The sequence below is a fragment of the Oryctolagus cuniculus genome, chromosome 11 (genome assembly GCF_964237555.1).
Source record: "Oryctolagus cuniculus chromosome 11, mOryCun1.1, whole genome shotgun sequence".
Taxonomy (NCBI): domain Eukaryota; kingdom Metazoa; phylum Chordata; class Mammalia; order Lagomorpha; family Leporidae; genus Oryctolagus; species Oryctolagus cuniculus.
Genome location: NC_091442.1, coordinates 118,364,766 through 118,391,721, shown reverse-complemented (window position 1 = coordinate 118,391,721; position 26,956 = coordinate 118,364,766). Strand labels below are relative to the sequence as shown.

General features: G+C 58.8%; 1 protein-coding gene and 1 long non-coding RNA gene across 3 annotated transcripts; one reads left to right on the top strand and one right to left on the bottom strand.

Annotated features, from left to right (window-relative positions):
• The first annotated feature begins 76 nt into the window (after nucleotides 1-76).
• POLDIP3 (DNA polymerase delta interacting protein 3) lies at nucleotides 77-22,448 on the top strand. 2 transcript variants are annotated; one of them, XM_008275136.4, is made up of 9 exons: nucleotides 77-249; nucleotides 10,364-10,754; nucleotides 11,416-11,502; nucleotides 14,143-14,238; nucleotides 17,100-17,279; nucleotides 17,675-17,752; nucleotides 19,288-19,417; nucleotides 19,814-19,880; nucleotides 20,754-22,448. In XM_008275136.4, exons 1-9 carry the CDS (start codon nucleotides 191-193, stop codon nucleotides 20,926-20,928), a joined length of 1,263 nt encoding a protein of 420 aa, XP_008273358.2. In that variant the 5' UTR covers nucleotides 77-190; the 3' UTR covers nucleotides 20,929-22,448. The 2 variants fall into 2 exon arrangements, with proteins under 2 accessions (XP_008273358.2, XP_008273359.2); XM_008275137.4 differs by lacking the exon at nucleotides 11,416-11,502.
• On the bottom strand, nucleotides 21,828-26,956 carry LOC138844451 (uncharacterized). Its single transcript, XR_011380315.1, has 2 exons — nucleotides 23,198-26,956; nucleotides 21,828-22,828 (listed from the first exon to the last, which is right to left on the bottom strand). It is a non-coding gene; the product is annotated as an uncharacterized lncRNA (long non-coding RNA).

The window sequence follows — 26,956 nt, the reverse complement described above, 5'->3', positions numbered from 1 at the left end:
GCAGATGAGCAGCGGGCGTCGCGAAGGCTCACGGGGGCGCCACGCCCCTTCCGGCCCCTGCCTGGCTTGAGCTGTCGCGAGACTTGGTCGGCCGGACGCCGGAAGCGGCGCTGGAGTCCGTCGCGGCCGGAGGGGCGGGCTCCGGGGCTGAGCGAGTCCGGGCTGCTGTCGGCTTTCTTGACGGCGCAAGATGGCGGACATTTCGCTGGACGAGCTCATCCGGAAGCGCGGAACGGCGACCAAGGGGCGGTGAGCGGCCTTTCCTCCCTTCGGGGCTCGGGGCCGCGGCCTGGCGGCACTTGGGGCGACGGAGGGAGCGGCCGGGCGCGACGCCGAGGGCCCGTGCCCGCCCCCTGCGGCTGCCGCGCTCCTCATTGGCCAGGCCGGCGTCGCCGCCGCGGTCCGGGCCCGCCCGCCCACTGCTGGGGGCGCCGCGCTCGGGCGGGCCGCGGCGGGGTCGGGGGCCCGGGGGCGCCGGCGCGGGTCTGGGGCTCCGGGCAGCCGAGGCTGCGCCCAGCGTCGAGCCGAGTGAAGTTGCGCGGGGAAGCGCGCCGCGAGCGTGGGAACTTCGCCGGGCGCCCCCCGGCCACGCTGCGGCCCCCATCGTGGGGGAGGAGGGCGAGGCCGGGCGGGCGGCGGCGCAGCTGGACCGGGCTCGTGGTTCCCGGCCGTGGCCCCTCCGGAGCGAGCCCCGCCGGGCCCGGGTCGGGTCTGTGCCCTGCGCCGGGCGCCCCCCGGCCACGCTGCGGCCCCCATCGTGGGAGGAGGAGGTCGAGGCCGGGCGGGCGGCGGCGCAGCTGGACCGGGCTCGTGGTTCCCGGCCGTGGCCTCTCCGCAGCGAGCCCCGCCGGGCCCGGGTCGGGTCTGTGCCCAGCGCCGGGCGCCCCGGGCAGGCTGGGGCATCGGAAGCGGAGGGGTGTGTCTGCCGTCGCTGCTGTCTGTTCGCAGGGTCGCCTGTCGCGTGCCGCGGCTCCTGGGGCCCCACCGGCGGGGCGCGGGCTCGCGTGTCGGCCGGCGCTGACCAGCCGCCCCCGGCCCTTGGCCTGCTTAGGCCTCGGCTTTCTGGGCGAGCTGATTGGAGAGGAGCCGCACAGATAGCTGGTGCTCGGCGGACTTAGCTTTTCCTAATGTTTTATTTTTAAAGATTTATTTCCTCTATCTGAAAGACAGAGTTACAGAGAGAGAGAGAGAGCGAGGTCTTCCATCCGCTGGTTCTCTCCCCAGATGGCCGCAGCGGCCGCAGCTGCGCCGGGCCGGAGCCTGGAGCCTCCTCCGGGGGCCCAAGCGCTTGGGTCGTCTTCCGCTGTTTTACCCAGGCCCCAGCAGAGCTGGATGGGAAGAGGAGCAGCCGGGACTCGAACCGGCGCCCACGTGGGCTGCCGCGCTTCAGGACGGGCGCTAACCCACTGCGCCGCAGCGCCGGCCAGCATGCTGCTTTCCCAGGTCACCAGCAAGGAGCTGGCCCAGGATGGGAGCCGCCCTGCGACCCCGCTCTGGTGCGGGGTGGGGTGGGGGTGCGTGGCAGGCCGCCGTTTGAGCCCTGTGGGGTGGGACGACCAGAGACCCCCTGGCGGCTGAGGGGCCTGCAGCGGTCAGCTTCCGCGAGCACTGGGTTGGGGCAGGTGTGGAGGGAGGACACCCAGCGAAGACAAGCCCTCCGGGCACCACTGCTGTTTGACTGCACAGTCGGCACAGCCAGAAGCTAGCTCCAGGCCTTGTATCCGGGTAAGGGGGGCGGCGGCTAAGTCCCGGCTGCGCCTCTTCCGATCCCGCTCCCTGCCGTGGCCTGGGAAGCAGTGAGGATGGCCCAGGTGCTTGGGCCCTGCACCCCATGGGAGACCAGGAGGAGGCTCTGGCCTGCGGCCGTCGGGAGTGAACCACAGATGGGGGATCTCTCTTCACGCCCCGTCAGTCAGTCTGTCTGTATCTGCCTGTCACTCTGCCTTTCAGATGACTGCATCTCAAATAAATAGAGTATTTCCAGCCAGAAGGGGGAGGCTGATGAGACTTCAGCGTAGGAGGAAATCCTTGTGTCTAGCATGTCTTACATTGAGGAACTCACTGGGAACTTTTTTTTTTTTTTTTTTTTTTAATGAGAATGTCACTTTTTTTAGATTTATTTATTTGAAAGAGTTACAGAGAGAGGTAGGCAGAGAGGTCTTCCATCCGCTGGTTCACTCCCAGATGGCCGCAGCCGCAGAGCGGGGCTGATCTGAAGCCAGGAGCTTCCTCGGGGTCTCATCATGGGTGCAGGGGCTCAGGCACTGGGCCGTCTCTGCTTTCCCAGGCCCATTAAGCCGGGAGCTGGATCCAAGGGGAGCAGCCAGGACTTGAACCGGCGCCCAGATGGGATGCTGGGGCGTTAACCCGCTGAGCACAGCACCGGCCCCGGAACTTTGGTTTTAACGTGGTATCTGGGCGAGCGCTGGAACGGCGGGCGGTGCAGCGAGTAGCCTCTCGCCCTGTCTGGTCCCTCTGCCTGGGGCCCGAGGCTGCACGCGGCAGTGCGCCAAGTGTTTCTGTTCCTCACACCTCACCAGGCGGGAAAGGCCTGGCCCTCCCTTGTCAGGATTCGGTGACGAGTGGCAAGCGAACGGGCGGGTGGTTTGTCTGCCCCCGCCTGGCAGGAGACCCGAGGCAGCCCAGCTCTGAGCACCGGCCGCCCCTGTTGGTTTCTGCCTTCAGAGTTCAAGTGTTGCGATCACCTCAGCCAGGCGGACCCTCCGTGGTGTGATGAGGTGACCCCCAGTGTGGCCGGCTGGCTGCTGCCACGCAGGGAGGAGGGTGCTGCTGTGAGCGGCTCCGGGCCAGGCGCCCGTCCGGGAGTGCCCGCAGCCACGGGGGTGGGCCAGGCTGGGGCTCGGCTCCAGTGTGCAGTGCTTGTTTTCCTCTGCGGAGATGCAGGCCTACATACCGAAAGGAGGAAATGAGCTGTTATGTAACTTGGAGAAGAATTGGGTTTTGAAGTGAAACTCGGGTCAGGGGTCGTGTCCAGAGCACCTAGTTCAGAGACCCCCGTCGCAGTCTGAGGCACGTGGTCTCCCCGTAAAGTGACCGTAACAGGCGCACGCTGACCCGCAGAACCGCGTGGGTTACGGTCTGCTTCAGAGTGGCCCAGGCCCCCTTCCTGGGTCTGAGTCCTTTGGACAGGCATCTGCCCTGAGCCGGGCGACCTTGCCGTCCACCGAGCCAGATCTTAGATCTTACACGCCCTCCCTGACCCCTGGTCACGCGGACAGCCAGGTTCCAGCCAGGGTGCGGGGACTCGGGGTCTGCCTGAGAGCAGCTGGAAGCAGAGTTGCACTGTGACATCGTGGGCTGAGCGGGGGCGGGCTTGTCCCACAGCATTCCTGCCGCTCGGGGATGCCTGCTTCCTGTGCCTCCCCTGATCCAGCTTCCCACTAGTGCGCTGCACGCGTGGTTGTGTTCCCGTCACCCCCTGGAGACCTGCACGGAGCTCTGCCTTTGGCCTGGCTCAGCCCCAGCTGTGATGGGCATTTGGGGAGTGAACCAGTGAGTTGAAGATTCATTTTTGTTTGTGTCTCTCTACTTTTCAGATACTTAAAAAAAATTTTTTTTGAGAGACAGAGTGAGGTCTTCCATCCGCTGGTTCACTCCCCAGATGGCCACAATGGCCAGAGCTGTGCTGATCCAAAGCCAGGAGCCAGGAGCTTCCTCCAGGTCTCCCATGTGGGTGCAGGGGCCCAAAGACTTGGTCCATCTTCTGCTTTCCCAGGCCACAGCAGAGAACCGGATTGGAAGTGGGGCAGCTGTGACTGGAGCCGGCGCCCAGGCAGTAGCCTTACCTGCTACAGTACAGTGCTGGTCCCATAGATACTTTTTTTTTTTAAGGTTTATTTATTTATTTGAAAGAGTTATACACAGAGAGAAGGCAAGGCAGAGAGAGACAGGTCTTCCATCCATTAGTTCATTCCCCAATTGGCTGCAGTGTTTGGAACTGCGCTGATCCGGAGTCAGGAGCTTCTTCTGGGTCTCCCATGTGGGTGCAGGGGCCCAAGGACTTGGGCCATCTTCTGCTGCTTTCCTAGGCCTTAGCAGAGAGCTGGATCAGAAGTGGAGCAGCTGGTACTTGAACCGGCACTCCCATAGATACTTTTTAAAAAAGCTTTATTTGTTTGAAAAGCAGAGTTAGAGAATGAGTTTCCATTCATTGACTGACTCCTTAAATGGCCACAGCGGCCAGGGCTGGGCCAGCCCAAAGCCAGGAGCCAGGAGCCTCATCTGAGTCTCCCATGTAGATGCAGAGTTCAAGCGCTTGGGCATCTTCCACTGCTGTCCCAGGCACATTAGCAGGGAGCTAATGGCTGGGAAGTGGAGCAGCCGGGACTCAAACTGGTGCTTGTACGGGATGCCGGAGCCACAGGCAGTGGCTTCATTCACTGCGCCCCAACGCCAGCCCCTAAATACATTTTTAAAAACAGAGACTTACTCACAATCCAGCCCCCTCCCAAACACATACGGAAGACAAAGGCACAGGATGTGATCTGGAACGTTGGTGGGCGGCGAGGCTGCAGGCAGAAGTTGGGGTTGGGTCACAGGCTCCCCCGGGTTGAACTGGGGCGCCCTCAGCAGTTCTTGGGGCTGACTCTGTTTAGAGACCCACCCCAGCAGGAGTGTGTGTTTGGAAAAGTGCCTGTAAGCTGCACTGCTGCCTGCTGGGAGGAAAAGCGGGAGGGAGCCCTGATTATAAAAAAGCCTCGCCGGGCCCACTAGGCTCATCCTCCGCCTGCGGCGCCGGCACACCGGGTTCTAGTCCCGGTCGGGGCGCCGGATTCTGTCCCGGTTGCCCCTCTTCCAGGCCAGCTCTCTGCTGTGGCCCAGGAAGGCAGTGGAGGATGGCCCGGGTGCTTGGGCCCTGCACCTGCATGGGAGACCAGGGGAAAGCACCTGGCTCCTGACTTCAGATCAGCGCAGCGCGCCGGCTGTAGCAGCCATTTGGTGGATGAACCAACAGAAAGGAAGACCTTTCTCTCTGTCTCTGTCTCTCTTTCTCTGTCCAACTCTGCCTGTCAGAAAAATAAAAATAAATAAATAAAAGTCTCAACACTGAAGGCCCCTAAGCTGTTCTGGAAAGGAATTGAGAGAGCTGGTGTGGGCAGGGAGATGGGATGCATCCCATTAAAGGGCCGCTCCCACCCGAGCCACTCCTGCTGGCTCCTGCTGCCGCGAGGCTGGTCCCTCTCCCCGCCTGCTTTCAATGCTGCTGTTTGCTGACGGAGGACATTCCCGTCAACAGTCGACTGCGTGTGCCACAGTGCACAGTGGTCCCTTAGTGCCACACGGCCTGACGAGGCCCGGCTTCTTTCTGCGGCCATACAGGCTGTGATACTTGCGCAAGGCTGCAGTCCGCTGACAGCATAGCTCGCAAGTCTCAGCGGATCTCTCGTTGAGCAGTGCGTGACGTTCCCACCACTCAGGGCCGTGACGGTGGCCCCGTGTGACGCGCCTGCTGTCCTCACGTGTGCTTGCCCTCTGTCGTGAGTGCATCCTGGGTGGCTGCAGTCTTGTGAGGACAGGGCTCACCCACAGTCACAGTGGGCTTTTTTTTGTTTTTGTTTTTTGAAGGGTTTAGTCATGTACTGGAACCAAAATACCAGACCTTCGTAATAGAGATGATTTCTTTTGTTTTTGTTTTCCCTTCCTTAATTCTTCCGAGTTCCAGTCATTAGACAGTGAATGCTCCAGTTTGCTGTTGACTTCTGTGCCTGCAGGAAACAAAGCGGATCTCTCACGTGGGTGGCGAGATCCTCTCCCTTGGAGGGTCACTGCTGCCTCCCAGCGTCTGCGTTCGCAGGAAGCTAAGTCGGGGGCTGGGCTGACACCGGGCGCTCTGGTGTGCGGTGTCGTAGCTCTGGACTCACTGCTCGTCCTGGTCTTCATCGTGAGAGAGCACTGACGTTTGTCATGTTCAAGTGTTCCTTTTTTGCTTCTCAGTCTTCCCTTTCCCCTTCAAGTCACTACTTTCTTTGAAGCAGAGCAGCAGAGGGAGGAAGGGGCGGGGGAGATGGACCGTCTGTCTGCTGCTTCACTCCCCAGATGCCTGCATGGCCAGGACTGTGCAGGGCCAAAGCCAGGAGCCAGCAATGCCATCTGGGTCTCCCTTGGGTGGCGTCATCCACTGCCTCCCAAGCACTTCGCAGGGCACTGGATGGGGGCTGAGGGGGACTTGATCCCAGACCTTCGTGGGATCCAGGCACTCAGGCAGGCGCTCAGCCCGTTGCAGCGCAACACCCACTCTGGTCTTTACTGCCTCGTAAAGATGATTCGAGAGGCAGATCAACAGAGGAGTGGAGGAAGAGCTGGAGGATCTCCATCCTGTGGTTCACAGCCCAGAGGGCCGCAGCAGCTGGGTCTGGGCCAGGCTGAGCCAGGACACAGGAACTCCGTCCTGATCTCCCACAGGAGTGGCAGGGTCCCGGGCACTTGGGCCGTTTTGACTGCGTGAGCAGGAAGCGATCTTGGTGGGATAGCACTCCCATATGGGACTCCTGTGTGGCAAGCGTTAGCTCAACCTGCTGTGCCGTGCCACCTGCCCCTGGTCTTTTGACTCATGCTTAATTTGTTGGTACCTTCACCAGATACAGTGAACTTTAAACCCCGTTTTCACCATTATTAACTCTGTGATCTTGAGATAGTTAATCTCCTTAAGTCTCTCCTCATTTATAAAATGTGGAAAGTGACCTTGTTCTCAGGGTTGTGAGATTTAGGGGCGTGTGTCAAAGTCTGCCGTGCTGTGGTGAGGTTTCCCTGGATCCACACTCACCACAGAGCCTTTCATCACCCGCACGGCCTCTGTCTGTTACGGGGCCCTGGGGTGTTGTTCCTGGGGAGTCTCAGAACACAGCACGTGCTGGCTGTCGCAGAGGGAAAGCTGTTGAGGAGTACTGAGTGAGTGAGGCTGCCGCCGCCTGGTCCCCTCCCCCTGCACTCTGCTTCCCAGAGTCGGCATTAGCTGGAAGCCAGCGTGAGATCAGGGCCAGGAAGTGCACCCAGGACTTGATACGGGCTGCAGGCATCGTACCACCGCGCTGAGCGCCCACTCCCGCATGAAGGGCGTTTCCCTGCAGAAAGAGAGCACCACGGAGCTTCATCTGTCCTCTTCTCCACTCATTCCCTGCTCAGGATTATGGCGTTTGTTTTCGAGAATCTCAGTGTTGATTTCCTTGTTTGAAATAATTGTTTTCCATTAATTTTCCCTTTTTTCTGCTTTTCTTTCTTGCCAGTAATGTTTTGTTGCTTGCGTGATTGGTGATATTGGGTAACTTCAGGCCGGTGTTGTGGCATGCCTGCAGTGCTGGCATCCCATATGGGTGCCAGTTTGTGTCTCGGGTGCGCCACATTTTTTTTTTAAAGATTTATTTATGTATCTGGCAGAGTTACACAGAGATAGAAGGAGAGGCAGAGAAAGAGGTCTTCCATCGGCTGGTTCACTCCCCAATTGGCCGCAACGGCTGGAGCTGCACCAATCTGAAGCCAGAAGCCAAGAGCTTCTCCTGGGTCTCCCACGCAGGTGCAGGGGCCCAAGGACTGGGGCCATCTCATACTGCTTTCCCAGGCCATAGCAGAGAGCTGGATCAGAAGTAGAGCAGCCAGGATTCGGACCAGTGCCCATATGGGATGCTGGCACTGCAGGAGGCAGCTTTACCCACTACGCCACAGCGCCAGCCCCAGGGTGCTCCACTTTTGATCCAGCTCCCTGCTAATGCTCCCGGAAAGCAGCAGCCGATGGCTCAAGTGCTTGGGCCCTGCCAGTGATGTGGGAGACCAGGATGAAGTTCCTGGCTCCTAGCTCAGCCTGGCCCAGCCCTGGCTATTGTGGCCATTTGGAGAGTGAACTAGTGGATGGAAGATATCTCTCTCTGCCTCTCACTCTCTTATTTATCCATCTGAAAGAGAGTTACAAAGAGAGATCTAGAGATGTTCTGTCCACTGGTTCACTTCCCAAATGGCTGCAATGGCCAGAGCTGGTCCAATCCGAGGTCAGGTGCCAGGAGCTTCTTCTGGGTCTTCTACCTGGGTGCAGGGGCCAAGCACTTGCGCCTTCTTCCATTGTCTTGCCAGGCACACCAGCAGGGAGCTGGATTGGAAGTGGAGCAGCTGGGAATCTCACCGGCATCCATATGGGATGCTGATGCTTCAGGTGCCGGCTTTACTCATTATGCCACAGCGCTGGCCCCTAAATAAATCTTTTTTAAAAAAGTTGGATAGGCCGGCGCCGTGGCTCACTAGGCTAATCCTCCGCCTTGTGGCGCCAGCACACCGGGTTCTAGTTCCGGTCGGGGCGCCGGATTCTGTCCCGGTTGCCCCTCTTCCAGGCCAGCTCTCTGCTGTGGCCAGGGAGTGCAGTGGAGGATGGCCCAAGTGCTTGGGCCCTGCACCCCATGGGAGACCAGGATAAGCACCTGGCTCCTGGCTTCAGATCAGTGTGGTGTGCCGACCGCAGTGCCGCGGCCATTGGAGGGTGAACCAACAGCAAAGGAAGACCTTTCTCTCTGTCTCTCTCTCACTGTCCACTCTGACTGTCAAAAAATAAAAATAAATAAATAAAAAAAGTTGGATAACTTCTTCAAAGTAAAATTGATGCTACGGGGCCTTGATTTTCCCAGTTTATGGTGCTATGATGATAACATGGTCCCTGTGCCTTTGGTTATAATTATCAGGAGCCATCTGGTAGTGAGAGGTGCCCTGGCGATTGATGGGAGAAGGTAACAGTTGAAGAAGATAAAAGAAGATAGGAAATCTTTGGGAAGAGACTGGGCTTGGATTGGGATGCGTCTGACTCTTGTGTGTGGTGGGCGTCTTCCAGTTTTGTTGTAGATATAGCTGGGCTCCACTTGTGAGGCTCTGTCCGTCAGAGAACCGCTCCCCTCCTGGGGGCCTTCCTGGAAGCTCCTGCAGGAGGCGGAGGCTGGGAGCCGGTGAGACCTTGTGAATCCTTCGAGTGCCACAGCCAGGCCGGCTCCCTCTCGGCAGAGGGGTGCGTGGAGGCCAGGCCCCTGGCAGGGCACGGATCAGTCAGGGAGGACTGACTGCTGGGTGGCCCTGTGTTTCTCGGTCCTTCCCCTCCCCCGGGCTCAGTGCTGGGCCTGTTTCCGGGGGAGGTGGAGATGGCTGGCAGCTGGCCTCCGAGATGGGAGCCTGAGGGAGCTCAGGGCTGCAGAAGCTTGTGGAACCCTTACCATCCTGTGATGGAGGTGTGACACAGGCGAGGGGGGCAGGGCGCACCCCCAAGAATCTCGTGTCCTGTGGGAGACGTCGGCCTACAGCAGATGGGTGTGGTGCAGCCCGGCGAGTGCTTCGGCTGCTCCATCTGGGGAGGGGCCCGCGACCAGGAACCAGGCAGCGGGAGGCCGGCCGGCCGGCCGAGGGGAGCAGTAAAGGGACGTGTCCGAGGGCAGCTCTGGGGAAGCTGGTGCTGCCTCAGCTGCCTCCAGCTGCGTGAACAGACAAACTGCCCTCTCTGGGCTGTGCTGGGCTTACCTGCACTCGGTCCTCCTGGAGCGCTGGTGGACACTCGGGGCCACTGGAAGCCTTCCCGTGGCCCTCTGGGAGTCCACTTGCTCACGGATTGCAGGGGCTATGCCTCTCTCTCCTGGAGGAGGGGTGTGGGGTGACTTGGCTATCTGTACCCCTGAATTTGGGGTGCCTGGAGTCCTATAGCCTACTGTGTTCCTGGTGGTCACTTGACTGCCCGGCCCCAGATCTGTGGTGTGAGTCGTGCTGAGTGAGCAGTTGCATCTGGGCGCTCCCTGGCAGCTCCTGGTCTGAACCAACCAGTAGCCTGTTTCTTTTCTCTGATGGGCTTCATTGGCAAATAGAAGAGAATTTCTAGCATTCTTAAAAAGCCACCGGGGACACTTTACCTGCCAGTTGGTCCTGGGGCAGGAGGGGTCCTTTATTAAGGAGGTCGTGTTCCCTCTGTTCCCATCCAGGGTCCCTAAATGTAACGTCAGGTTTCTGGAGTCACCACAAAGCATAACCCCACTACCACCAATGGTTTTGCTGGCCGAGGACCACAAAGATTAAGGTGGCCCAGTCCAGGGAGAATCACTGCTGCTGGTAGCCAGGCTGAGGGCAGGACCCTGTAACTCCATCCCCGTCTTCAAGCCCTTGAGCCATTCTGTGCTGACTCCGGGGTGCATTGGCAGGAAGCCGGATGCAAAGGTAACAGCCACGAGACCAGGAAAGAGGCCTTTATGTAGGCTTAATCGTTCCGTGGGACACAGGCGCGGGGTTGCTTTCTGGTTTCTCCAGGACCTTCTTTTCCCAGTGTCGCCACCGTCCTCCTCGCACGGGCTACTGTCGCTGTCCAGACCCACTCAGAATGGCAATCTGTTTGCAGGCTCAGCGCCAGGCCGGGAGCTGGAGGTGTGCGGTCGCGAGTCGGGGTCCAGCAGAGCCTCGTCAGCCCGGCGACGCGCACAGCCAGCTTCCAGCAGAGGTTTGATGCCCGGCAGAAGATCGGGCTCGCGGACGCTCGGCTCAAGCTGGGAGTCAAGGACGCCCGGGAGAAGCTCCTGCAGAAAGATGCCAGGTTTCGCATCAAAGGGAAGGTGCAGGACGCCAGAGAGATGCTCAACTCCCGCAAGCAGCAGAGCTCCGTGGCCCAGAAGCCCCGGCCGGTGGCCGACGCCCGGGAGAAGATCAGCCTGAAGAGGGGTTCCCCTGCAGCCTTCATGAGCCCGCCCGTCGGGACGGTGACCCCTGCCCTGAAGCTCACCAAAACCATCCAGGTAGGCTGTGGTCATGCACAGTTCCCGAGGCCAGCAGCGGAGGTGGATTGGGGCAGGCGTGCTCGGGCGACGTGCCCTTCTCCAGGTGCTGCAGCTGTTGCTGCTCTCGAAGGCGCTCTGTGCGTTCTCGCGGGGTCACTGAGGAGCACGAGGCGTCCTCTCAGTCTGTGTAGAGAAAGGGGCGCGCCGGGGAAACGCAGTGGTTTTCCTAAGCGAGCGGGGGCACCTCTGGTGAATGTGTGCCACGTGGCAGGCACTTAACATCCATCTTAGTCCTCACCGCGGTTTTATAAAGAATCTGAGTCTCGGAGACGGGAAATTCGTATCCAGCGCTGCCCAGCTGGTCCGTGGGAGGACCAGGGTAGGGATCCAGCTGCATCTGCTGCCCTCCAGCCATCACCCCGCACAGAGGAGAAACTGTAGTTTAATGTGCACGGTTGCTTTGATCGTGGGGACAGCAGCAGTGGCAGCAGGCATTGACTGAGCCAGGTTCCCTAAGCCCGACGTGCATCGCCGTGTGGTCTGGGACGGTGTCCTGCTCTGAGGGCTGGGGCACTCCAGTGCGGGTCACCTGAGGCCTGCCGCGTGGACGTCCAGGATCCCTCCTCAGAGAACACATGTGGACCGCAAGGGATGAATTGTGACCACTGGGTGTTTCTAGGTTCCACAGCAGAAGGCCATGGTGCCACTTCACGCTCATCCTGCTGGAATGAGAATCAACGTTGTCAATAACCACCAGGCCAAACAGGTAGAGTGAGTGAGTGTCTGTGTGTGTGCGTGTGTGCACGTGCCTGCACGCGTGGATACCTACTTGGATGAGAGAGAGTGCGGAGTGCGTGCATGTGCCTGCACGCGTGGATGTGTACTTAGAGTGTGTATGTATATGTGTGTGTGTGTTTTGATGAGGCCTGGCCTGCGGTTTCCAGTTGCAAGTGTTGGAGAAGGCATGTGTAGACAGCTCTTTGTCACTGGAACTGGTACCTGAAGCAAGTTACATGTGAAGGGAGGAGCTCTCTGGCTTCTGGCTGTGGAGGGTCACAGTCCAGGATCAGGCGAGAGCCTTCTGTTTGGCCTCTGGTGGGCTTTCCTGCTGCCAGAATACTGGGGCAGCTCACAGCGTCACCTAGCAAGAGGGAGCCTGCCTGTCTGTCCTTCTGCAAATGATCCAATCCAGGCCCTGCCCGGAGCCCCACTGCAGGCACCGCGATTGGATTACGTCTCCACCCTCTGTTCCATTGCCATAAGACTTTGGGGGACATTCTGTCCAAGCCAGAGGAGAGCACATTTGACTTCGTACTCTGTGAGTTTTAAGAAGAAACTCTTTAAATTAAAGTTTATTTTTATTTATTTGAAAGGTAGAGTTACAGAAAGAGAGGGCTTAACAGAAATTTTCTGTCTGGTGCTTCACTCCTCTAACTGGCCGCAGTGGCTGGGGCTGGGCCAGGCGGAAGCCGGGAGCCTGGAACTGCATCCGGGTCTCCAGGTGGCTGGGAGGGCCCCGAGGACTTAAGCCGCTGTCCACTCTCCTGGGAGGGCCCCGAGGACTTAAGCCGCTGTCCACTCTCCTGGGAGGGCCCCGAGGACTTACGCCGCTGTCCACTCTCCTGGGCCCATGGTGGGTAGCTGGAGTGGAGGTGGGGCAGCTGGAGCTAGAGCTGGCGTTCATGTGGGACGTCAGCACTGTAGGTGAGGCTAAGCATGCTGTGCCACAACACTGGCCCCAAGAAGACTTTTTTTAATATAAAGATTTATTTAGTTTGAAAGAGTTACAGAGGGGCCTGTGCTGTGTCGTAGCAGGTTACACTGCCGCCTGCGGTGCAGCATCTCGTATGGGCACCGGTTCAAGTCCTGACTGCTCCACTTCCAATCCAGCTCTCTGCTATGGCCTGGGAAAGCAGTAGAAGATGGCCTAAGTGCTTGGGCCCCTGCACCTGCATGGGAGACCCAGAAGAAGCTCCTGGCTCCTGGCTTTGGATCGCCAGAGCTCCAGCCATGGCCACCAAATGGGGAGTGAACCAGCAGATGGAAGACCTCTCTCTGTCTCTCCTTCCCTCTCTGTAACTGACTTTCAAGTAAAATAAATAATTTTTTTTTTTTTTTTTGACAGGCAGAGTGGACAGTGAGAGAGAGAGACAGAGAGAAAGGTCTTCCTTTGCCGTTGGTTCACCCTCCAATGGCCGCCGCGGCTGGCGCACTGCGCTGATCCGAATGCAGGAGCCAGGTGCTTATCCTGGTCTCCTTGGTGCAGGGCCCAAGGACTTTGGGCCATCCTCCACTGCCTTCTGGGGCCACAGCAGAGAGCTGGCCTAGAAGAGGGGCAACCGGGACTAGAACCCGGTGTGCGGGCGCCACAAGGCAGAGGATTAGCCTAGTGAGCCACGGCACTGGCAAAATAAATAAATCTTAAATAAAGGGGGGGGGGCAGAGATCAATCAATCAAGCAGTCTTCCATCTGCTGGTTCACTCCCCAAATGGCTGCAGCAGCCAAGATGGGGCCAGGCCAGAGCCAGGAGCCAGGAGCCCCATCCAAGTCTCCCACATGGTGGCAAGATCCAAAGAGCTTGGGCCACCATCACTCTCCTGGGGGCAACAGCAGGAAACAAGACTGGAAGCGATGGAGCTGGCTTGAGTCCTGGATGCTGGCATCACAATTGGCACTTCAGGCTGCTGTATCGCGTCGTTTTTTAAGTTGTAGTTACATTCTTAGCCACTTTTATGTCTTTGTTTTCACTCTGTAACTCAGCCATGTTTCTGTGACGTTTCCACATCTATTGTTAAACATTTTTAATAACTGAGTTATTGAGTTGACATTCAGTTCATTTAAGACACACTGCTGCTGTTTCACTATTAGAAGTCCTGCTGTGAATGTCTGTGGATTAAGTTCTTTATAGAGTTTGGATTTACTTCTGTAGACCAGATTACCTGAGATGAGCTCCGCACGCCAGAGCACAGACAGGCACGTGGTGCATAATAGCATTCCGGTCAGAGACAGCCCGCACTGACGATAGCTTTGCCTACAGCCTTGCTGTAGAGCGGGCTCGGTTTGTGGTGCTCACCCAGTGACAGAATTACTTAACTACACTTTTCTTGAAATGTTTTCCTCACTGTGAAGGGACGTGTGACGGCAAGCAGACGTCAGGAATCTGGTGGGTGCTGCTCCCTGTGCTTCTGATGGACCTGGGCGTTGGTGCTGTTCGCTGGCCCTTGGGCTTGGGGGGTCAGGACCTGCGCCCGAGCCTCAGAACCTGGCTCTCCAGGCACCTCTGTCCCTGTGTCTGCTTCTCCCTTGAGCCCTTGCTCACTCCAGCAGTCACCTCCCTGCTGTGCTTGCTCCGGAGGTCTCTGGAGGGCTTGCGCGCCGCACTAGCGTCTGTGTCTTTGTTCGTAGAACTTGTATGACCTGGACGAAGATGAGGATGCTCTGGCTCCACTTCCTGCCAAGCAGATGAAGTTTGCAGCCTCGGGCGGCTTTCTGCACCACGCGGTACGGCTTTCACCTTTTCTTCCCCTTGTGTGCCTCTGGTCAGTGGGTAGGAGAGGTTGTGGGGAGTAGGGCCTTTCTTTTTAAAAATGTATTCACTTTTATTATTTGAGAGACTGAGATCTCCCATTCACTGGATTAGTCCCCAAATGCCTGCAACAGCCCAGGCTAGACCAGGCCAGTGCTGGGAGCCCGAAATTCACTCCTGGGTCTCCACGTGGGTGGCAGGGACCCAGCTATGGGACCCCGTCACCTGCAGCCTCCCAGGGTGCACATCAGTGGGAAACTGGAGTGGAACACAGACACTCTGCCATGGATGGGGTGCAGCCTTAGCTGCTCTGCCAAGTGGCCTTCTCCCTCTTTTCCATTTTATTTTTATTAATTTGAAACAGCCGAGAGAAGGACCTTGGGTGAAGAAACATCTCTTCACTGGGGCCGTAGATCTCAGAGGCAGGAAGTGCCAAGGCTGATGTGGGTGGTTTGCTCAGGGCCCTGGGGCTGCAGCTCCCAGTTGCTGTGTTACGCCTCAAAGAAAATGAGCGTCTTAGTCTGTTTCCTGCTGCCGTACCGGAACACCAGAGGCAGTGAGTGATACACAAGGAGCGGCCCGGGCCTGGGCTTCTGGAGACAAGGAAGTGCAAGGTTGAGGGTGGTGTGTGGCGGGGACCTTCTTGGCGAATCCCCACGGTGGGCGGCAGGCAGGCACACGTGCAGCAGGGAAGTAGTGTCAAACTCACACTCGTTATGAACTCACCCCCAGATAACAGGCCCACTCCACGGTGACACCCGAGTCCATTCGTGCGGGCAGTCACCTCTGACAGGTCGTGTGTGTGTGTGTGTGTTGGTATTTGCTTCAGAGGCAGAGTTATAGAGAGACAGAAAGGTCTTCTGTCTGCTGGCTTACTCCCCGAACAGCCACAACAGCCGGAGCAGGGCCACTTCCTGGTCTCCCACGTGGGTGCAAGGGCCCAAGCACTTGGGCCTCTTCTGCCACTTTCCCAGGCCATAACAGAGAGCTGGATCGGAAATGGAGCAGCCAGGACTCAATCTGGCACCCATATTGGATGCCGGCACCGCGGACAGAGGCTTAGCTTACTACACCACAGCGCCAGCCCCAAGGTCCCACTTAATCCTGTCCCGGCAGCAGTTGAATTGCAGCGGGAGTTTGGGAGGGCACACTCAAGCCGGAGCAGGGAGTCTTCCCACGAGAAGCAACCTCCGTTCCTTTCTCTGTGGCGGGTGTGCTGCCTGCTCCCTGACCTTCCTTGGATCCCCTTGGCTTTTGTTAGCGAGAATCAGTGTCCCCTGACCTGTGGCTTGAGCAGGGGCACCTGCATGCAGGGCCAGCTGGCCAGGCTGGGTGCTGGTCGTCCATTCCGCAGTGAAGAAGCACAGCATGGGGGCTCCGGGAGACCACCAGGCTGCCCGGCCAGCTTCTCGAGATGGGTGTCTCCACTGTTTGCCTTCAGGAGTAGACCGCCCTGTGTGTGGCGACCAGTCTCCTGGTTACTGATTTGGCTCTTTTTTTTTTTTTTTTTGACAGGCAGCGTGGACAGTGAGAGAGAGAGACAGAGAGAAAGGTCTTCCTTTTGCCGTTGGTTCACCCTCCAATGGCCGCCGCGGCCGGTGCGCTGTAGCCGGTGCACCGCGCTGATCCGATGGCAGGAGCCAGGCGCCTCCTTCTGGTCTCCCACGCAGGTGCAGGGCCCAAGGACTTGGGCCATCCTCCACTGCACTCCCGGGCCACAGCAGAGAGCTGGCCTGGAAGAGGGGCAACCGGGACAGAATCCGGCGCCCCGACCAGGACTAGAACCCGGTGTGCCGGCGCCGCTAGGCGGAGGATTAGCCTAGTGAGCCACGGCGCCAGCCTGATTTGGCTCTTAAAGGGTTGTGGGTAGGGGGCTGGCACTGTGGTGCAGCAGGTTAAAGCCCTGGCCTGTAGCGCCAGCATCCCATATGGGCGCTGGTTGAAGTCCCAGCTGTTCCACTTCCGGTCCAGTTCCTTGCTAATGCTCCTGGGAAAGCAGCAGAAAATGGCCCAAGTCCTTGGACCCCTGTGCCTGTGTGGGAGACCCAGAATAAGCTCCAGGCTCCTGGCTTTGAATTGACCCTGCTTCAGCCATTTGGGGAGTGGACAGGTGGATGGAAGACCTCCCTCCCTCCCTCTCTCCCTCCCTCCCTCTCTCTCTCTCCCTCCCTCTCTCCCTCCCTCTCTCTCCCTCCCTCTCTCTCTCTCCCTCTCCCTCCCTCCCTCTCCCTCCCTCCCTTCCTCCCTCCCTCTTTTCCTGCCTACTCCTGTGTAACTCTGCCTTTCAAATAAATAGATAAATCCTGGGCTCTAAGTGGTGGACACGGGAGTTGAGCCTGAGCAGTCTGGTGCTGGGTCCCGTGTGCACCCACCCCCGTCCTGGTTCTTGAGGCTCAGAGGGCGCGAGGGGCGTGGACTGCAGCATGGGGAGAAGCTGGGTGAGCTGACCAGGATTCCAGTTGCGTCTGCCTGCGTCAGTGCCTTCCAGCTCTGCCCTGCCGCAGTCGGGCGTCTTCTCTTCAGAGTGAACTGGGCCCCCGGTTCGTGGTCTTTCTGACCGGTCCCGAACTTCAGGGCTTTTAGAACTAAGTGGCGCGGGTGAGTCTGTGGCTCCTGGCGCGTTTCGCTGTTGGGGCTGTGTAGGAGCGGCCAGGGCTTCAGCACTTCCGGCGCGCCTGCCCGTGGGAGGTCACAGGCAGTGGACAGACTCTGATGGACATGGGGAGCCGGGAGGCCCCGAGCGAGGGCCACGCATTCAGCTGGTTGGTAGCCCTGGGCTGCTTCCCAGGAGTTGGGATCTCCTACTTCTGACGTTCCTTTCTGCCCGTTTGTCTAGGCTGGGCTGAGCAGTTCCAAGTTCTCGGTGTCCAAGGCCCTCCCTCTCACCAAAGTGGTGCAGAATGACGCATATACCGCCCCCGCTCTCCCCTCCTCTGTGCGAACCAAAGCCTTGACCAGCGTGTCCCGCACGCTGGTGAACAAGGAGGAGCCCCCCAAAGAGCTGCCGCCTGCTGAGGTGAGCTGAAGGTGGCCACCCCACCCGAGAGCCTGTGCTGGGTCAGTGTGCCGTGTGAGCCCAGGCTCCTCGCATTCTCAAGACCTGGGCCCTGCCCTAAAAGAGCTTGCGGGCTAGCGGGGCCAGCAGGGAGGAGCCGCCGGCTCTGTTAGCACAGGGGTTCCCAGGAGAGAGCGCTTCCTCCCGCCGCAGCGCCTGGGGAGGGGCAGGGGGAGGGGGAGGGGGAAGCCAGTGTGAGTGCAGGGTCTGGAGGCCAGAGGAGCATTCCTGCCAGAGGCCAGGGCCCAGGGTGGTGGGCGTGTGAGGGGTGCCGGGGTCTCAGGGCGCAGTCCGAGTGCTGCTGTGTGAGAGGCCGCCTGCTCTGGCTTCTGCTGACCCTGTCGTCTGTGTGGCAGCCTGTGCTTAGCCCTTTGGAAGGCACCAAGATGACGGTCAACAACCTGCACCCCCGAGTCACCGAGGAGGACATCGTCGTAAGTACCACGGCCTGCCAGTGTCTAGGCTCCCATCAGTTCTAGGACAGAGGTCCCGGGGCCAGCCCAGGTTTCAGGGTTTGCTGGGTCTCCCAGGACTCGGCACGTAGTTGTGTCACAGCTGAGACTTACCACTCAGCACGAGGAAGGCTGTGGGTGTTGCTGGGGGAGACCAGGCGCAAGCCCCCGAGTCCTCGGCGTAGCTGCTCCCCCAGCAGCCAGCCTGTGACAGTCCCGCCTCCCAGAAGGAAGGCAGGTGTTCGCCAGAAGCTGGACTGTTGACCCAGTTCTTGGAAGCAGGCAGGCTGGCTCTGGTCACTCCTGTGCAGTGTCCACGCCCGGGCCGGTTTCCTGGCGGGGTGTCCGGGACAGGGGACGTCTGTCTGGTGGGTCCTCAGTGGGCCCTTCAGTTCTGCTGGGCAGCACCTAGTGCTTGATGCCTCTCTTGAGACTCGAACTTCCTGCCTCTTCGGGGGTTTCCTTGATGACACCATCATGTAAAAGGAGTAAGAGGGTTGGGTAGGACCTGCCGATTGACCCCTTTGAATTGCCCTTCTGTCTTGCCTGTCCTGTTGTTGCAGTCACGGCAGAACCTGGCAGGTGCCTGGTGAATGAAAGCTTCCTTTGAAAGCTCGTTCGCATGCAGACACCCCCAAAACCACTCGTTTAGCCATCCAGGCGCACTTTGAACTGTGAGATCACGAAAGGACTGCAGCTGGCCATGCAGCTGGCTGGCTGGCTCTGGAACGGGCCCTGCTGCGCACCACGGTGGTCAGTGGTCTTCACCGTGAAGTTGGCGCCGAGCTGCCTGGGCTCCCCTGCTCTGGCGGTGCGGTGAACAGTCCGTGCGGGAAGGGAAAGCTCGCCTGCTTGCCTGATGCTCGACAAATGATAGAAAATTAAACACGTTCCCGATTGCAGAAGTACTAGCCAGGCACGTGGCGTACAGGGTCTTGGAAAATGCTTCGTGGCGAGAAACTGAGCGCCTGGAAGCACCCCCACTCGGGAACGTGCCAGGAGCACTCGCTCTGCCTCCTGCTCTACCCAGTCAGGCGTCGGTGAGGTAACAGCAGGAAAACGGCTCACACCTGACATTTCAGTCTTGATATAAACGTGTTTCCTTTGGTTAAAAACAAGTTGTTCAAGGACCTGCGGGAGCCGCGCTGGTCCTGATGACAGCCTGGAGTAGGCAGTCGCAGGTGAAGAGGTGACCTGAGTGCTGGTCGGCCTCATTCATCCCTGCGTCAGCTTCCTTGTCCTGGGAGATCTCTGGCCGCACAAGACTGTGGTCGTGCTGGGTAGAACCCCAGACTCAGGTGACGCACTGACTGTTGTGTGAGCCTGCCTGCCCTCTCCCGTGACAGCTCTGGGAGAAAGGCTGTGACTGTGACGCTCTGGAGGAGGTGGTGACACGGACACCCGGACCGCCCTCCCCTGCTAGTGCGACTTGCCCCTCAGCCAGTCCTGTGTTGAGGGTGCGAGTGACAGGCCGTCAGGAATGACCTCCCGACCCCATCCCCTCTTGTTGCTTACAGGAGCTTTTCTGTGTGTGTGGAGCCCTCAAGCGGGCTCGGCTGGTCCATCCTGGGGTCGCAGAGGTGGTCTTTGTGAAGAAGGACGATGCTATCACCGCATATAAGAAGTACAACAACCGGTGTCTGGACGGTACGATGAGGGAGCGGCCTTCGCTCGCTGTGCCACAACAGGGCCCCGACTCTGCTCCTCCGCTCCCCTCTTATGCTGTTCCTGTGACGTGTATCACATCTCTCATCCCGGGGGTGAGGCCCTGAGCAGGCCCCCCTCACGGAGAGAAGTCTGAACGTGGCAGCCTGTCCTCACTCAGCTCCGCCTGTACCTGCTCTCTTACTGCTGGCTTCACAGGCGAGCAGGGCACCGCTGCCGTCTCCCACTGGCTGAGAAGCAGGATGTGTTGCCACTCTGCTTCCTGGCGCCGTCCTTGCTGAGGGTGTCTCCTGGGAGCTCCTTCGTGTCTGGCAGCCCTGTCCTTGGTGTGGGGAGCTGAGACCCAGAGCACAGCCTTTTCTTTCTTGGGTTTTGCAGGGCAGCCAATGAAGTGCAACCTTCACATGAACGGGAACGTCATCACGTCGGACCAGCCCATCCTGCTGTAAGTCCCAGAGGGGGCTGGGGTGCAGAGCTGCTCTGCCCACACACTGCTCGCCGCCGCCTCCTGATGGGGGACAGACACCTGCCTCCATCTTCCGTTCCATTCCTCTCCTGTCTAGGTGCAGCTTTGAGTCAGGATGGTTTTGTCTCCAGTTCCCCGGTGGGCGCTGCAGGGGTGGCATTCTGACCTTGGTCCCACCCTTGTAGCTGAGACTCTAGGAGGGAAGTGGAGAGCAGGTCCCTCGCGTCCTGCTTTGCACGCGTGTGCATCCTCTAGATGACGGCGCTGACGGGACAGTGCCCGGTGCGGTCTGTCACTTTGTTGGCCACCTGAGCACACACGCCTGTCCCACGCCGGGGACTGTTCCGGAGCTTGAGATGCACGTACTGTCCATGGCAGGACGGCGTTTCCAAAGAGCAGGCTGCACCGCCAGGGTGGGTGGGATCGTGTGGGCAGCCCTGAAACAGACTTTGAGATAGAAAAGGCTTGACTCTGAACCCTAGGCAGTGGATTACGTGGTTTGGACAAGTTTCCTATACCGTGTTCCAAGTGTAAAGTTACGTTCTGAAAACGTGCCTTAGGGTTTCGTGACCTAGTGAGTTTGGGAATCACTGGGCTAACCTGAGTAAATGGGTTTCTTCCCTTCGGGCGTCTTGTGCGATAGGCTAGAGTGTGTTACAGCATGGAGGGGCACGCAGACCCCGGCAGCCGCCTCAGTTTTCTCAGCAGTAAATAAGGAAAGTGACAGGCTGGCTGTGAGACGGAGGAGACGGGGCCATCTGTGCCGGGAACCTGCTCGGCCAGACGCTCAGTGACGGGCCCTCCCCATCGCAGGAGAAGCTGACGAAGGCCCTAACTCTGTGCTCCCCACAGGCGACTGAGTGACAGCCCCGCAGTGAAAAGGGACCCTGAGCTGCCCCGCAGGGTGAACGCTGCCTCCTCCAGCCCTGCAGCGGAAGTGGACCCTGACACCATCCTGAAGGCGCTCTTCAAGTCCTCCGGGGCCTCAGCCACCACACAGCCCACAGAGTTCAAAATCAAACTCTGAGCAGGGGGGTGAGGCAGAGGAGGGTGGCCCTGTCTCCCCAGGCAAAGCTCGTGACCAAGGGGCCGCTGGACTGCAGCCTCCTGAGCGGGGCAGGCCGCCAGGGGTGGAGCTTCCTCACTGGACGGGGCCGGCGTTCCACGCTGTGTTCACTGCGCCCTCCTGTATGTTAACATGTCCTGTAGTGCGTTTCCTCCCTTCCACACCATCACTAAGGTAGGCTTGAGTTTCTCTGGGTGTTCCTGCCCTCCCTTCAGCCCCAGGCAGATTTCTCACCCCGCTGCTGCGAGCCCCGCTGGCTTGCGGCAGGAGTGAGGGACAGTGTCTTCCCTTCATTACTTAGCATTGCAGAGCTGTGCATGGGAACCCCGCCATCCTGGTGGGAGCCATGAGCCCACCACTACTGATGGGTGGGGATCCGGGCACGGGCCCCCTGTCCTGGCACGAGGGGCTCCAGGCCCTGCCAGGAAGACTGCACCGGGCTCCGGGAGTGGAGGCCAGGGCTGTCTGGAGCAGCCCAGAGTGAGATCCTGCACCGTCCTGTGTCCTCCCTGTGTCCGCTTGGCCTGCTGGGGACCTTGCAACACGTGTTGGCCTCACAGTCCTCATCCAGTGTAGCCCCGCACACCCCGGTTTGGGTGCAAAAGCTGGGCCTGTCCAGAGCTCCGCCTCCTTTTCAACGTCATGGCTTTGGGGGATTATTTAAATGAGAGTTGTTAGCTTGCTTCTGTCTCTTGCCTCAGTTGTTTCTAGAACAGTGTAAAGCCCCTGCTGTCACTCGGCAGCACCCTGCTGGTTTGTGGGGATCAGAGAGGGGCTCCAGCAGGCAGAGCTGGGGGAGCTGGCGAGCAGTGCGGGGAGCAGGCACGGCACTCAGAGCCTCTCAGGACTCGCCTGGTGCTGGCCCGGCGCGGCGCACTGGGGAGGTCGGGGTTCCCACAGCTAGAAATCCGGCAGGCAGCACGGAGCCAGCGTCTGACCCCTGCTCAGTCCAGCTCTGAGGTGCCCAGGCCAGGGAGGTCCAGGAAGGCTTCCTGGCCGCGCTCCACTTCCTGGTTCTTCAAAGATGGCTGCTCTTTCCCCTGCCCCCGTCAGTGGGTACAGACCTAATTCTTGTCAGCCACTGGAAGACATTCCTCCCACCCGACCCTTCCTGCCCACGAGAGCACCCGGAAGCAGCAGGCCTGGGTTTCTCTGGCACTGGCAGCAGTCCGATTTCTGCGTGGACTCTGCCGAGGGTGCCGGTGGAAACGTGCCAGGGCCTTGCCTGAGACTCCCAGGCCGTGCGGCTCTGGTTAGCGCAGTTCCCCTGAGCTCGGCTGACACGGCTGGCCCTGGGTGACCGTACGGTACGTTGAGGCAGGAGGGGCTGCTGCCTCCCCTGCTCACAGGTTGTCATCTTGGGGAACAGGGCCGAGCGTCGCCCTCCAGCCTCCGCCCTCGTGAGCTGTCCGTCTCTTGTCCAGCAGGAGGGAAGGGGATGACTGTACGACCCATTTCTGAATAAATGTTTGTTATTCCTATCTTGGAGCAGGTGCTTCTTGAAACGTGTGAAGTGGCCTTTGTGGGGTTTGATGCCGGGAAGCGGGCATCTGCCTCGGCGTCTCTGCTTGTCAGCCCCAGGCTTGCACACTGGCTCGCGGGGCTCGCGGCGCCACGGCCGCGGCCACTCAGGGATGTGAGCGCTGATGTCTGCGAGGCGTGTGGCGGTGACGCGGCGCTCCTGGGCGCACCGTGCCCAGCGCCTCGCTGGAAGTTGCATTCACGGGTGTGGTGCACTTCAGGAAAGAAGAAACTGGTTGGTTGTGGTTGATTTCATTACGGTATTGAAAGTGGACTGGGAGGCTGGTGCTGGCACACGGGGCTAAGCTGGCATCCCATACGGGTACCATTGGGGTCTCAGCTGCTTCACTTCTTTTTTTTTTTTTTTTTTTTTTTGACAGGCAGAGTGGACAGTGAGAGAGAGAGACAGAGAGAAAGGTCTTCCTTTGCCGTTGGTTCACCCTCCAATGGCCGCCGCGGCCGGCGCGCTGCGGCCGGCGCACCGCGCTGATCCGATGGCAGGAGCCAGGAGCCAGGTGCTTTTCCTGGTCTCCCATGGGGTGCAGGGCCCAAGCACCTGGGCCATCCTCCACTGCACTCCCTGGCCACAGCAGAGGGCTGGCCTGGAAGAGGGGCAACCGGGACAGAATCCGGCGCCCCGACCGGGACTAGAACCCGGTGTGCCGGCGCCGCTAGGCGGAGGATTAGCCTAGTGAGCCGCGGCGCCGGCCTGCTTCACTTCTGATCCAGCTTCCTGCTGATGTGCCTGGAGAAGCAGCAGAAGACGGCACGAGGTCTCGGGCCTCTGCACCAAGTGGGAGGAGTTCCAGGCTCTCGGCTTTGGCCTGGCCCAGCCGTGGCCATTGTAGCTTTTGAGGAGTAAACCACGGATTGTGTGTGTGTGTGTGTGTCTCCCTCTTCCTCTCTAACTCTGCCTCAAAATAAATCTAAAAGGAAAAAAAGTGTTGAGGCCAGCGCTGCTGTGACGTGGGCTGAGCCTCCGCCTGTGGCACCGGCATCCCATACGGGCCCTGGCTCATGTCGGGATGCTCCACTTCTGATCCCGCTCTGTGCTTGTGGCCTGGGAAGGCAGTGGAAGATGGTACAAAGTCTTCAAGAAAAAAGTGGGCTGGGGGCTGGCATCTGAGCTGACACTGAGCCCCTGTTGGCGCCCCGCACCCCGTGTGGGAGGGCCCGAGTGAGGTCCTTGCTCTCCACTTTCAGCCTGCTGCTGGTGTGCGCCCTGGGAGGCAGCGCTGCTTGGGCCCCTGCACCCATGTGGGAGACCCGGAAGAGGCGCCTGGCTCCTGCCTTCAGATCGGCACAGCTCTGGCTGTCATGGCCATTTGGTTGTAGACCAGCAGATGGAAGATCTCCCTCTGTCTCTACCTCTGTAACTCTGTCTTTCAAATAAAATAAATCTTTAAAAAATAAAAAAAAGAGAGAAATCTATGGTATTGTAAACTCAGTGTTGAGGCCTCAGAAATAAAGGAGGAGGATGGGGTGAGCAGTTGGAGGAATGATGGCAGCAAAGTGCCCAGAAATAACGAGAGAGAGAAACCTGCAGAATCAAGAGGCCTGGTGAGCCTCAAGCAGGATCAGAGAAATTCACACCACATCACATCACAGAGTTCTGAAAATTAAAGACAAAAAGCCCACAAGCCTTCAGGCAGCAAGGGAAAACCATCTGAGCAGTTTTCTCTTGAGTTTTCTAAATATGGTTGATGGCCAAGGCGCTGTCTGATGTGTCCTCAGTGTGTGCGGAGGGAATTCTAAATTACCGCACGAGTGAGGGCCAAAGGTGTGGAGAAGCTTCGTACGCCCGTGAGAACTCGGTGCGTGTACGACGGCAGTCATTGGCACATACGGGGCACTTCTGGAGCAGCCACTCCGTGTGAGAATGCACTCAGGCGCTGTAGGTCAGGTGGAATTGAAAGGTCAGGTACCCCTCGGGAAGGCCGGAAGGAGTAAAATGAGATGGAAGGGAGACTTGAGCCTTAACGTTTTACGTGGTGTATTGACTGGGACGATGGAGGTACACTGCTTAAAACGTACTACCTGGGGGCGGCGCTGTGGCGGAGCGGTAAAGCCGCCACCTGCAGCGCCGGCATCCCAGTCTGATCCAGCTCTGCCATGGCCTGGGAACCCAGTAGTGTTTGCGCCCCTGCACCCATGTGGAAGACCCAGGGGAAACACCTGGCTCCTGGCTTCTGATCAGCCCAGCTCTGGCCGTTGTGGCCATCTGGGGGAGTGAGCCAGCGGATGGAAGACCTCTCCGCCTCCCTGTAACTGCCTTTCAAATAAATAAAGAAGGCTTAGATCGCACTGCAGGGTGGGTGTTTGCTGGTAGCTGAGACGCGGGTTTGAGTAGCGGTGTCCTATGTCACAGCTTCCTACTAACGCAGGTCCTGGGGGCAGATGGCAAATTCGGCCCCTTGGCCGCTGCAGGTGTTTGGAGCGGGAACCCATGACCTGACTGCTGTCTGCGGGAGTTCCTTCAAGGAGAATGCCGACGCGACAAGCATCGCTCGTTCCATCACACTTGGCTTTGTCGTGCTTTGCCGGCATCGCTTGCTTTATTTTTCTTTTCCCTGCAAATTGAAGGATTGTGACAACTGTCCAGCATACAGGTGCTGGTTCTCCACCAGCATTTTGGTAATTCTCAGTATTTCAGAAGTCTGGGCTGGCCTTGTGGCTAAGCTGCAACGGCAGCATCCCATATTGGAGCATCAGTGTCCCGGCTGCTCCACTTCGATCCAGCTCCCTGCCGATGCGCCTGGGAAAGCCGTGGAGGACAGCCCACGCGCTTGTGCCTCCGACGTCCACGTGGGAGACCCAGATGGCAACGGCCAGGACCAGCCCGGGCATTGCGGCTGTTCAGGGAATGAACCAGTGGATGGGAAAACTCGCCCTCTGCCTTTCAAATGAATAAAAGTTTCTGTTATTTTTTTATGTTCAGTGACCAGTGGTTAGCGATGTTAACTGTTGTTCAGGCAGCGCGAACCATGCCCATCCAGGACAGCAGATTTGGTAAATGCGTGTGCTGACTCCTCTTTCCCACCTCTGTCTCCGTGGCTCCCTGTCCCCGAGACACAGTACTGGCAGCAGGCCAGGTACTACCCCTTTAATGGCCTTCTAAGTGTTCAGATGCAAGGAAGAGTCTTGTGTCTCAGGTTAAACCAAAAGGTAGAATTGACTGAGCCTAGTGAGGAGGTCCTGAAAGCCGAGATGGGCGAAAAGCCAGGCCCCATGCCAGACTGCCACGTTGTGAATGCTAAGCAGGAGTTCTTGAAGGAAATTAAAAAATGCTGCTTGGGTGGGCTTTGTGGTGCAGTGGGCTGGGCCTCTGCTTGGACGCCTGCTTCCCGTGTCGGCGTGCTGGGTCAAGCCCTGGTTACCTCGCTTCCGATCCAGCTTCTTGCTAACATGTTCTGGGAGGTAACATGATGATTCCGGTGCTTGGGCCCCTGCTGCCCACATGGGAGACCCAGCAGTGCCAGGCTCCTGGCTTACCCTGGCTGCAGGGGGCCATTTGGGAGTGAACCAGTGGAAACACTATATGTGAACTTGGTAAAAAGCAAAAACGCTACTGCAGTGAGGCCATGAATGGTAAGAAACTGCGTTCTAGAGCTGGCACGGAACAACTTTTAAAGGCCTGGATAAATCACGCCGTGCGCAACGTTGCCTTGAGCCGAAGCCTAACCCCAGTAAGCCCTGCCTACCTTCACCTGTCAGGGCTTGGAGAGGCTGCAGGAGGAGGTTTGAAGCGGGCAGAGGGCGGTCCCTGAGGTGGAAGGAAGGCAGCCGTCTCTCTAACAAATGCAGGGCGCAGCAGGTCACCCGGACACGGAACAGAGATCTCGGCTGCACCAGGCCGTGGTTTTACTGGGCGAGATGGGGGAGATGCGTCTAGAACGCAGATTGCTAGCAATCAGTGCCAGCTCACAGCTGGTGGCTAAGAGCCAGTGTTCACTGACCACCGTGAAAACCCCTGGCCCTTTAGTCACCCAGCTCTGCTCTGCCCTGCTCCACGAGTGAACAGCAAAGCCAGGGTGACAGCACATCTGTTTTACAACCTGGTTTGCTGGATATTTTACGCCCACTGTTGAGAACCGCTCAGGAAAAAATGGTTCCTTTGAAAATACTGCTGCTGTGGCCACCCCAAAGCCTGGATGGAGGTGTGCAGTGGAAGTGTTGAGGGCCCAGCATTGCGGTACGGCAGATCATGGCGCCGCTTCTGATCGGCTTCTTGCTGACGCACTTGGGAAGGCAGCAGAGGAGGGTCCAGGTACTTGCACCCCCGCCACTCACATGGGAGACCCAGCTGGCGCTGCTGGCTCCTGGCCAACACCCGCCTGGTGCGGCCATTCGGGGAGTGGGCCATTCGCAGGTGCAAGGCGGAACTCTGTTGCTCTGCCTTTCAGATGGGTGCACGAATCTAAATGCGAAATGCAGTTTTCTTTAATTTTTATTTATTTATTTATTTATG